The sequence below is a fragment of the Prionailurus bengalensis genome, chromosome E2, assembly GCF_016509475.1.
Source record: "Prionailurus bengalensis isolate Pbe53 chromosome E2, Fcat_Pben_1.1_paternal_pri, whole genome shotgun sequence".
Classification (NCBI taxonomy): domain Eukaryota; kingdom Metazoa; phylum Chordata; class Mammalia; order Carnivora; family Felidae; genus Prionailurus; species Prionailurus bengalensis.
This window is the reverse complement of record NC_057352.1, coordinates 26,934,256-26,947,152: the sequence shown is the minus strand read 5'-3', so window position 1 is coordinate 26,947,152 and position 12,897 is coordinate 26,934,256. Positions and strand designations below refer to the sequence as shown.

Sequence of the window (12,897 nt, the reverse complement as noted above, 5' to 3'; positions counted from 1 at the left end):
AAGAGAATTCAAGAAAATTTTACAGAAATAAAGGACAGGATTTTCCAATTCAAAGAATCTTCAAAGCATCAGCAAAAATGGAGAAAAAGAGACTGATGCCAAGGCAGATTACTGTAAAATTTCAGAAAAATGGGATAAAAAGTAGATCTTAAAAATTTTCAGAGTAAAACAAGTCACAAAAGACAAGACTGGTCTTATCAACTGCAACACAGGAAACTGGAATACAATGGAGAAATGTCTTCAAAATATTGCAGGAAAATTATGTCTAACTAGAATGCAAACTACCAATCAAGCATGAGGGAAACATATTTTCAGATATACAAAGTCTAAAAACATCTTCCACCCATGCAAGCTTTCTCAGGAAACTTCTGGGAGATTAACACCAAGAAAGTGAGAGAATAAAGCAAGAAAGCAGAAGGCATGGAATATAGGAAACAAGAAATTCAACATGGCGGGAAGTGAAGGGCGATCTGAACAAGACAGCTAGGTTCCATATGTGGACAACGACTAGCTCAGACTGGAGGAGTGAAGAAGATAAAACAGACATAACACTTACAAAGTGTCTCCAAGTCTTGAAAGGAGACTTAACACAACTGCTGGAAGTAAACAGAATAAACAATTATTAACCCACAAAGATTTTTTAAAAAATGTACAGGAAAACAAAAAGGAGGGGCAGGAGAAGAAAAGTGATCAGTTTACCATTTATCACATGGCTCAGCTGTGAAAAGCACTTACATACTTGTAATAATGTTAAGTATTTGACAGTGACATAACAAAATCAGGATACAATTTAGATTGGGAGACTGGGAGTATAAAAATGATATAGTAGGGGTGGAGGGAAGAAAGCAAGAAAAATCCTCATCTCCTACAGAGGGTAATCAACAAATGATGTCAGAAACTGTATATGGTCTAATTAACTAAAAGTTAAAGAGGTCAAAGTGTAGAAGCGGAAATGGGGGATCCCCAGGGAGAAGACAACTTGCTTGCTGTGTTATGTAATAATCTTATAGAATTACTGGTCTCTAAACAAAAAGCATGTATAAAATTTAAAATATTTGGTAAAAAGAAAAAATAAAAAAGAAATGAGAATTATTAGAAAAAGAAGAAATCTCTAAGACACTTCAATTTAGATATTAATTTGCTTTCAGATTTTAGTCCATATAACATTTTTTCCCATGACCACACCCATATCAATGTATATGCTACTGAATACAATTATCTGCTCTCAGATAACTGTGGTGATCACAGACCAGGAAGTTTCTGTATCTTACCTCAAGCAGAGCTGCTGCAGGATCACCCTGCAGACTTTTTCCTAGTTTGTCCACCTCATCTAATAGGAACACTGGATTGTTAACCCCAACAGTCTTCAAGCCATTGATTATACGACCAGGCATACTGCCAACGTAGGTACGCCTATAGAAAGCAGACAGCAAGTTAACAAGACATCAGGAGGCAAGAGGAGTATCATTTAGAAATCAAAACTCAGGCCTGCGAAAAAGTCATTTAGTTATCACAGTAACACAGCAAAGAGGTACTATATATTTAAAAAGTTCTTTGATACAACCAGGAAATTCAACATGGCGGGAAGTGAAGGGTGATCTGAACAAGACAGCTAGGTTCATTCAATTCTTGAATTGAATTCAAGATACAGCCAATGCTGGCTGTAAGTTACCCATAATACTGGAAGAATTGTAGCTCGTTTCTGCCATTTAGTGAAACTGAAAAACATTATACTTAAGCATATGATTGTGATTCTTACTTTTCAGGATTTCAAAATGTCCAAAGGAGCCTCCCCACACTCCCTCAACACAAGCATCTTTTTACACATTGAAATGGTTGTCCCAGGGCTAGTGAAAACATCATCATCTTCATGAAGGAAATCAGAATTGGTTCAAATGGCCACTCAAAACGTAGACCAAAAAGAAGAAAGAAAAATTCCCAATTCTTTTATTTTCAGAAGCAATAGTCTGTAATTATAGTAAGATTTGGGGTCAATAGTATGTATATCAAAATTCCATTAATTCTGGCCTTTTGAATAAAACTGTGTTCATCCTATATACACTGTTATGCTCAAGTTCAGCCAGATATTTTGTTATCCATTAAAGTATTAGAGGCTCCTTTATTATATTTGAACAAGAATCATCTACATAATTGTGACAGATGTAGAGGGTGGCATGAATAAAAACAAATATGTTTGTCAAACTGAAAAATGTGCCTTGTTTACAAAGCCAGCAAAACTTTAAGTAGCAATTTACCAATTTTAATTATAACCTTGTTGCCTAGGCCATGTGCAAAGCAGATGCTGTTTGTGAAAAGGCATAAAAGGGTGACTGCCTACAAGAAACTAATCAACGGTAAGTGTAACAGCAACAGTTATCTTATGATCTGCACAAAGCCGATTCCTGGAGCAGGCCTAAGTTTTACCATATGACTGGTATAAAGCAGGACAGAATAAATACAGTGACCTTTGAAAAGACAAGAAAGCCTTAAACATATCGTGGGAATGCCTTACATGGAGGGAGGGTGACCGAGGCCCTGGAACCAAATACAATAAACACTGTCCTGTTACAATAAGGAGTTGGCACATTCAAGATTTCAGAATGGGATACAGGAAGGACAAGACTCAAAATTAATAAAAGCCTCTCAAATTATTTCTCTAGAGAACTTATGAATTTGCCAGTATCCTGTGAATAAGTAGGTAAGGGAAATTAAAACAAAACAAAACAAAACACAAAGCCTCTAAGGGTCAATTTTACTGCATCAATGTCTTTCTTTCCCGTAATGTTTTTGACAGGTAGATTTCAAAAACAGGTACTAATGACCTAAAGTCATGGAGAGAAAAATGATATTCTAAGCAGGGACCTTTCTAAAGAAGCGGAAATATGGACACTAGTCCATAAACAACTTCTCCTAAACCTTCCATTGCTTTCCAGAGCCTACAGCATAAAGCCAAACTCCTCTGTCTGGAATTCAAGGCTCTTCACAATGCAGTCCCCACCAGCCTTCCTAACTTGCTGCCATAATGCTCTTGCATTATCCACAATCACAATCCTATTATACTCCTTATGTTTTTTAACTTTTGTTAATGTTACCTTCCTGCCCTGAATACTCTTTCTACCTATGTAAATCCAGGAATTCTAAAAAAACTTTTCCTCTCACAAAGTGATCTTTCCAATAATGCAACATCTACAGCATTTACTGTCCCTACAATTCATCTGATGCAGTTACAACTTAGTTTCTGGGTACCTCCTCTAGAGAGCCAGTGAGCACTCTGATGACAGAGAGTGGGTCTTATTACAGAGTAGATCCCCTGGATATAGAGCTATCAGACTGTTCCCTAAACAGAAGCTTGTTTTTCCTATTTATTTGATGACATCAGGTCAACCATGCCAGCACCCAAAGTATCACCACTGCGAAGGCCATACAAGTCTTTGAATACTGCTTTGAACAAATAACTTGATCTAAGTCTCAGTTTCCTCATCTGGAAAATGGACATAGTAACTGCCAACCTCATAGATTATATGATTATGAAAGCACAACAGGTAAAGCACACAGTGTAGTGCCTGGCACACAGTAACCTTTCAAAAGATGTTCATTGTTGTTCACATCTTTCATAGCACCAAGCATATTCAATGCCCTTAGTGTTCCTCAATCACAGATGACGACATCCCCCGAATATGTAACACTAGTCTACAGGTCAAACAAAGAAGAGAACCATTACAGAGGGCCGATAAGCTGTGGAAAATATCTATAATGTGTTATATCCTTTACCAGAAGGTATGATAGCATGCAATTCACTGACTAAAGATACAGAATATACTTTGAATAAACCTTTGGAATATGAATCAGATGGTGGAAAGTGCAGCAATACACAAAATAAAAATGTTCTCTTTCAACATCACCCAATATAAATCACTACTTTTTTCTTTTTTTTTACAATTTTTTGTTATTTATTTATTTTTGAGAGAGAGAGAGAGAGAGAGAGAGAGAGAGAGAGAGAACATGAGTGAGCAAGGGACACAGAGAGAGGGAGAGAGAGAGAGAATCCCAAGCAGGCTCCACATTATTAGTGCAGAGCCCGAAGCAGGGCTCAAGCTCACCTGAAACGGGGCTCAAGTTCACGAACTGTAAGATTATGACCTAAGCTGAAGTTGGATGCCTAACCGACTGAACCACCCAGGTGCCCCTATAACCACTTTTAAAAAACAAATTAGCATACCAAAATATCCTCCTGAGAAACCACATAAGTAGGAGATTAATGAAATTAATACTCTTTTACAAACTATTAACTTTTTTGAGGGCAAAATACATACTTTGCCATGTCCTTCCTCATGAAACAACATCTAGGAAGCAACATAGCACAATACAGGTAAGTTTGCAAAGAATGTATCTCTTCAATTACTTACTATTCAGCCTAAATACATGATTATGTAGAAGTTTTTTTTTTTAATTGAAGTACGAGTTAATTTTAAAAACACATGAATTCTTGGCTCGGAGCCTGGAGCCTGTTTCCGATTCTGTGTCTCCCTCTCTCTGCCCCTCCCCCGTTCATGCTCTGTCTCTCTCTCCCAAAAATGAATAAACGTTGAAAAAAAAATTAAAAAAAAAAAAAAAAGGGGGCGCCTGGGTGGCGCAGTCGGTTAAGCGTCCGACTTCAGCCAGGTCACGATCTCGCGGTCCGTGAGTTCGAGCCCCGCGTCAGGCTCTGGGCTGATGGCTCGGAGCCTGGAGCCTGTTTCCGATTCTGTGTCTCCCTCTCTCTGCCCCTCCCCCGTTCATGCTCTGTCTCTCTGTCCCAAAAATGAATAAACGTTGAAAAAAAAATTAAAAAAAAAACCAAACATGAATTCATATTTTTCTTGTGATTGGTATAGGCAGTTCATAGGTTTATAAGGATTAGCATATGAAATACACAAAACCAAGTATCTACATGGTTCAAAAATTTAAGTTACAAGATCAGCATTTGTCATGTTCCAAAATATAGTCCGGTTTATGCTTCAAAAAACTACAGACAATATCCTCTATTTATAGGCGCTCCATGGTAAATCAATTACTTTACTACTCTGTGCCTGGACATCTTCAAATCTTAAGCCAAAAGGCTGGTCAGCCTGTCACTGCCACTAACAGTTTCTAAATATCAGGAATAGGAGTGCCTGGATGGCTTGGTTGAGCATCCAACTTCAGCTCAGGTCATGATGTCAAAGCTCGTGAGTTCGAGCCCTGTGTCGGGCTCTGTGAGCCTGCTTTGGATTCTGTGTCTCTGTCTCTCTCAAAAATAAATAAACATTAAAACATTACTCACCTCTTTCCCGATACTTAAAGAAGGGGGGGGAAACAGTCATTTTACCATCACCTTTTCACACCTACTCAATTAAAGAGCTCTAATGGGTTATGATGCAAACTACTGAAGTGACATTTACAAAGAATCTGTAATATAAAAATTGTATATTGTAATATTAAGTCAAAAGAGTAGGATTAGAATTGCTTTTTAGAAACATGGCAAAAGCTGCCCATTGAAAAGTCTGGCAGGAAATAAAATGTTAACAGTGATAATCTTTGTATGGTAAAAAAAACAAACAAAAAAACAAAAACACATGAGAGTTTTTTTCCTTTTTAAAAACTATTTCTAAATTTTCTACCAAGGGTGTATATATATATATATATATATCTCCAACTGGGAGTAATAAGCCTTAAAAGAGATCCTAATGATTTCAAAAGAAGAACAGTCTTTAATATAGCATATCTAAACAGATCAAATTGTTATTCTTCCAGCAGTCATTCCTAAATCTTTTTGTGCACTCATTTGTATGGATGCACTCACTTAAAGGACCACAAGACTTACAAAATATAATTATGTTTTAATCTTACCTGAATTCACAAAGCATTTAGAGAGCCATGTTTGGCACTGTGCTATACAGCATAGAGTGATAAAAAGGAGAATAAGATATGCTAAAAACCCTACTGTAAAGAGCTTATACTTGTTCCATATTTATGTCTTATCTCTACAGCAACGTAGAGCATATGCCAGAGGCCTATATTATTTAATCATTAAAAGAAAACAATAGACAGTAAGGGGTCAGTTTAGAGAAGAGTAAGATCATAACTGACTGCACCTATATTAATGGAGAAATCCTTGAATTGGGGCCTGAAAATGAAACTAAATTTTAAAGAGGCAAAGAAGAGCTACATGCAAATACAGGTTATAAAGAGTATGGTGAGCAAACCATACATGTCTGGCATACTATGCTAAAAATACATTAAAGCCTTGCTGCTTTGGTTATTTTCCCCTTGTGGAGACTAACAATGAAATAGCTAATTTATTTAAAACATCACCATTTCTGGGGCGCCTGGGTGGTTCAGTCGGTTAAGCATCTGACTCTTGATTTTGGCTCAGGTCATTATCTCATGGATTTGTGAGTTGGAGCCCACACTGGGCTCCATGCTGACAGAGTGGAGCCTGCTTGGGATTCTCTCTCCCTGTCCCTTTGCCCCTCCCCCACTCTCTCTTTTTCTCTTTCTCTCTCTCTAAATAAACTTAAAAAAAATGTTTATACATACAAAAATGTATCGATGTGGAAAGCAAAAGATTATTTTGTTCTCATCCTGTTTGAGCCAAAGATTCCTTGCAGTGATATAATTTGATTATCTGAACAAACAGCTGGCATACTACTTCCAAAGAGTTACTATCAACAATAACTTGAGATACAGCAATAAGTATATTTCACCAAGAAACAACTTATGAAAAATGATTATGGAAACACGATTTCATAAAACTTCATCCTAAAAGAAGTTGTTATATTTAATTTCTATGAACTGATTTAAATTCTTTAAAAATGTAATATTTAAAAATATTAAGTTGTAAAAACTGATAGGAACAGAGCTTCCTAAAAGTGGACAGAAAAGTCCCAATGGAGACAGACCCAAATGAGAAATGTAGAGAAGACTGAAAAGCTGCATTAATAAACCTGACTCTTCTTTCTTTAAGGCACTCAAAATTACAGAAACAAAAACAATGTGTCAATGTAAAATCAGATCACTATTTTTCAAGTTTAAGATTTAAAGGTGAATCAAGTCTTTCTTCCCATCTCTCAGTTCACTACCATTGAACTCTAAAAAACACATCTTTGTTTAAGATCAATTCCTAACTTACTAGCACCTTCCTTCACATAAACAGGTATTTCTAGTAAAAGGATAGAGTTCCAAGCATGGGAAAATAGAAAAAGTGAGTGACAAAATCAAGAGCACAGCAAGGAAGATAATATAAAGCAGCTCTGTTTTTTCTTGGCTATTTTAAGACTGCAGAACAGTGGTGCCTACTCAGAAGCTGAGGAAAAACAAAACTTTGCATGAACTCTAATTGTGAGCATGTGACCAGTACTTAAATGGCAAGACCTGGGTGTTTCCAAAATGCTTCAACTGTTACATGGAACCACTTGTTCCCACGAACTCCACCCCATGGTTGTAGCTATTAGCTACTGTTCTTCCTCCTCTCCTATTCACCTCCAATTCATATCTCTGAACTAAGCCCATACTCTGCTCTCAATCTCTGCTCACCTTAACCCCACTCTCCACCTACTTCCAAACGGGCTTTCAAATAAATATTTTCTCCAGGCTTTGATAATTTGGGAAGGTAAATGGGTAATAAGGCCCCAGTAGCACAAGGACAGGTTGCTGTAGTGTTTAATGAAACATCTGGTACAGTGATGGCTAGGCAGTACTTAGTAGCAGCCATAGTAGAATGATTCATAGACTAAACCACATCCCTTTTATTTGGCAATGATCACAGCCTCTGTGCATACGATACATTTATAGAAAGCTTTTTTTAGGCAAATACATATCCTCATTTTACAAAAGACGCACAGTAAGTTCAGTTTTCTTAATGATAGCTACACATGTGAAAGTATACTCATTGAACAAATTTTGTATCTATCAATATCAGTAAAGACTGAAAACAGAGTTCTGCTTAAAACCAACAATGTTCACACAAAATGGTGATAACTGTGACTTTATATACTGCCCACTAACACACATCACAGAAATACATTTTCCCACAATTCTGCTACATAAATTAAATAATAATGCCAAGAATAGGATATTTTAAGTACTATTTAAAAATCAAATTGGGGGCGCCTGGGTGGCGCAGTAGGTTAAGCGTCCGACTTCAACCAGGTCACGATCTCGCGGTCCGCGAGTTCGAGCCCCGCGTCAGGCTCAGGGCTGATGGCTCAGAGCCTGGAACCTGTTTCCGATTCTGTGTCTCCCTCTCTCTCTGCCCCTCCCCCGTTCATGCTCTGTCTCTCTCTGTCCCAAAAATAAATAAAACGTTGAAAAAAAAAATTAAAAAAAAAAAAATCAAATTGGGGCACCTGGGTGGCTCAGTTGGTTAAGTGTCCGACTCTTGATTTCGGCTAATTCGTGGTATAGAGCTCCACATTGGGCTCAGCATGGAGCTGACAGCGTGGAGCCTGCTTGGAATTCTCTCTCTCTCTTTCTCTTTCTCTTTCTCTTTCTCTTTCTCTTTCTCTTTCTCTCTTTCTCTTTCTCTCTCTGCTCCTCCCCTACTTATGCTCTCCCTCTCTCTCTCAAAAATAAATAAATAAACTTTTAAAAAATCAGATTGAATTTTATAAAAACTCATTGACGCTGTTAAATGTAAACTTGTCCTCCTGAGAATTTAAAAGTAAATAATAATTAAAGCTATTTTTTATTGAATGCTCACTGTGTGTCAGGCACTGAGTAAGTGCTTTCTAAGCCTTACTGAATAAGCAATACTAATGTGGCAAGAAACAGGACAAATTGCCCACAGGTCATGTGCTCATGACATTAATTCCATAAATTCCTCTCTAAATTCCATCAAATGCTTACACAATACAGTGCTACAGATACTAAAAAAAAAAAAAGAAACTAAAAAAACTTTGAATGCATGAATCAAGTCACTTGAGTGGGAGATATCTCCCCAAAGCTCTCTAGTTAAAATAAAAAAATTCCAGTCCTAGATTCAGTTTCTCCAAGATTGGTAGAAGGTGCCAATTTCTTTACAAAAGCAAACTACAGCCTCTAGTGGCACATGTGAGAATAAGCAAGTCTAGGTGACAAAAATATTGTTTGAAATTGCCAGAAAGAATGACCCAGATCAATTCCCTGATCTAATCTGCAGCCCTCATTGCATATTGTTTAAAATCTTGGAATGATTTTTCTTTAATGCATAAAAATTGTAAGTCAGAGAAAAAGAATCACTTTTCATGGAAAAGTTTCTAAAAGTGTTTTCCACCTCGCCTAATGCCAATGATCTCGTGAATAAGACAAATGGAAAACAAGACATTATAAAAAGCATCATATTCTTTTTCCCCTACAATCCAAGTTTAATCCATATTCACCAAACTGTAAATATGCATTTAAATTACCCTTGGCCATTGGCAGTTGTTCACTGCCTGCACTGGCATGCTTTTCAAAGCCTTCATTTATAATTTAGATTGTTTTAACAACTTCAAGACTGATGGTATGACCTTGAGGAGAGAAGTTTTATCTTCAGTTTAATAACTTTCTATTGGAAGTTAAGCAGATTCTTCAAAAAAAATTTGGGGAGGGGGGCACCTGGGTGGCTCAGTCGGTTAAGCGTCCAACTTTGGCTCAGATCATGATCTTGCAGTTTGTGAGTTTGAGCCCCACAATGGGCTCTGTACCAACAGCTCGGAGCCTGGAGCCTGCTTCAGATTCTGTATCTCCCTCTCTCTCTGCCCCTCCCCTGCTTGCACTCTATCTCTCAAAAATAAATAAAAAATTTTAAAAACTTTTTTTTAAATTGAGGTATCACTGATGTTAGTTTCAGGCATACAACATTATATTCTTTTATAAGCATTCATGATTTCTACATTTTTAAATATTCTACATTTTAAAATGCATACACTATAGGTATATATGTTTTCTCACAACTTGCAACTCTTAGGAACCCTTAAACCTTGAAACAGAAGTTCATGCTTTCCCAAAGCATCTTCTAATCTGAGCAACAGAGACCACAGAGAACATAAAACAATTAACGTAACATGCAAATCTGATTCTAGTAATGTCAGATACACAGACACAGTTCTCACAGTTTAATGTATTTTTATAGAAAGAGGGCCAAAAATGCAAGGACACATCTTAATAATTACCCTGAACTTTCTCATTATTCATATGTATACTGAAAACCAGCCTCCTTAAAGAGTTTAAACCACAAACATAAATTTGTTATCAAAGATTTTGTACCTTCTCCTACCTCCCCCAGCTGTTGTACTTTATTTTTTAAACTCTAAGAGTTAAGGGTCATAATGAAATGCTACTGGGCCAAAGTGCATGTAAAAACACTGTAATATCTAACCATAACTAATTTATAATTGCACTCAAATGAGATTCCAGAAAAGCCGAGGCAGAGACTCACTATCCATTGTCATACAATTACCAAGGTTAGTTTGGGTATACTATTATGGTAGAGGCTCTAGGTTAGCTATAAATGTCCTACAGATGTACCATAAGTAAGTACTGTAAATATCCTTTCGATCCACGGTATTACAAATATCCCTTTGAGAAAAAAAATATACATACATATATTATGCCTTGGCTTTTGAGGGCTCTAGTCAATTAAAACAGAGAACCAGAGATTGAACTGAGAGAAATATCTTACCTGTGTCCTCGAATGTCAGACTGATCACACACTCCTCCAAGTGCAATCCTGTGGAACTCTCGACCAAGAGTCTTGGCCACTGATCTTCCCACACTTGTTTTACCAACTCCAGGAGGGCCAACAAAGCAAAGAATGGGGCCCTTCAGGTTGTTTTTCAGCTGTCTGACAGCCAGGTATTCCAGCACTCTTTTCTTCAATTTTTCCATAGCATAGTGATCATTATCCAGAAGAATCCGGGCTGCTCGAATGTCCAGACGGTCTGTCAAATAACCCAACAGAAGCACTTTTTGAGATGCTTGAGATACTTAAAAATTTTTATTTATTTATTTTTACAATATTTATTTATTAATTTTGAGAGAAAGAGAGCACGCACACATGCACTAGTAGGGGAGGAGCAGAGAGACAGAGAGAGAGAATCCCAAGCAGGCTCCACGCTATCAGCACAGAACCTGACACGGAGCTCAATCTCACAAACCGGGAGCTCAATCTCACAAACTAGGAGGTCATGACCTGAGACGAAATCAAGAGTCAGAGGTTTAACCAAACGAGCCACCCAGGCACCCAGCACATAGAATTTTTAAAGCAAGAACTCCTTTCAAGGCTGACAAGAGTCAAAATATGTTTTAGAAAATAAACATGACAAGAACAGAAGTGGATCTTTCTACATAAGTCTGCAGGGAGACCTGGCTTTTTTGCTTAAGAGAATTTAGTATCAACAGAACTAGTAAGCACTACATAATTAAAAATTCAAGGAATTAATACTCATCTAATTTTCTAGATACACATTATTTATATGGAGACATAATTTCTACATATTCTATTTGTGCTGGCATTTGTTCCTTCTTTTTTAAAGTTTTTTTTTTTTTAATTAGAGAAGTAATGTATGCTCATTCTAGAAAACCTAATGACACGAATTAAAAAAAAAAAAATGAATACAGTTACCCATAATCTCATGTCTTCAAGAGAGCATCTCTACCTTCACTTTGGTATGTATTCTTGCAGGTTGTATGTGTATGTGTGTGTATGTGTATATATGTGCTTTCAGACCGATTTTTCAAACTGAGAGTATATGATGCCTTCAAGTTTTGTTTTTTCACTTAATATATATTACAGACACCTTTCAGTGTCAAATGCATTTTTTAGTAATACTTTAGTGGTTACATAATATTCTATTATTTAATTATCCATACTCATTTAAATAATTCCCTATTGCTAAGCATTTAGGTTATCTACAAATGTTTACAGTTATAAAACAGGCTTTGCAGTGCATCCTTGTAATTAAATCCCCACATATATCCCTAATTATTTCCTTCAACTAACCTTCTATAGACAGAAATGCTGGATCAAAAAAAAAAAAAAAACAAAACATTAAGATGTAAAGAACTGTCACAGTCTCACCAGGAAGGTATGAATTAGGTTTGTTTCTATAGCCAAGCTTTCATCAGGTTTACTGATGTGCTTTACTACTTAAAATACTTATAGATTAAATCATTAAATACTCATGGATGCCAGCATGAATTCATCATCTGCATGACACCCAGGGGTAATACATGGCTGCATAATCATACTGATGGCGAGAGGAGAGGCTGGGAAAGAGAAAACACACACAAGCCTACTCTTTCAATCCATTATTTGGAACTTGCTCTGCATTTTTCCTGCAGAGGAAAAAAAAAGCCTTTAACGGTGGTTTGGTTCCCAAGTTAGTCTGAAAAAACCTAGCTAAGCAGTAATATATGTATTTTAATTACAGTACTGTTGCTTTTACTTCAGGCTGAGTGATTTGGAAAGGGAAAAACAAAATTTCTTCCCCCTTTCCTAGCTTCAGACTCCAACTAACGAACACATGAATAAATGACAGGAAGTTTTCCAACTGTTAGGCACTGCTAACCCAGACTCTAAAAACCTACCACAGCAAACACAAAAGAAAACTTCAGACCAATTCCATTTTGTATAGCTCTAAATATTAAAATGCTAATAAATCAGATCTATTAAGAATAATCTACTAAGTCCCAGTGGGATTTATTTTAGTTATGCAAAAAAGTTTAACATTATGTTATCAATATATTTATTACATCACCATGCATAAGAAAAACTTTCCATCAAAATGTCATTTTGTACCATTTTGTCACTTGTTATAATGTAACACTCACCCCTAATTAACATTTACTAGTTTAAGAACAGAATTCCATGCAATTTAGAAAAAAATGATGATACTCTGAAGGAAGTTTTTCTAAGAA

At 36.6% G+C, this 12,897-nt stretch overlaps 1 protein-coding gene across 1 annotated transcript in view; it reads right to left on the bottom strand.

Annotated features, from left to right (window-relative positions):
* LONP2 (lon peptidase 2, peroxisomal) overlaps positions 1–12,897 on the bottom strand; it is a 103,763-nt gene that overhangs the window by 68,177 nt on the left and 22,689 nt on the right. Inside the window, exons 7-8 of the mRNA XM_043599143.1 lie at positions 10,661–10,919; positions 1,272–1,413 (exon numbers count right to left, since the gene is read on the bottom strand). Of these exons, the coding sequence (XP_043455078.1) occupies positions 1,272–1,413; positions 10,661–10,919 (401 nt within the window). The remainder of the gene's footprint in view (positions 1–1,271; positions 1,414–10,660; positions 10,920–12,897) is intronic.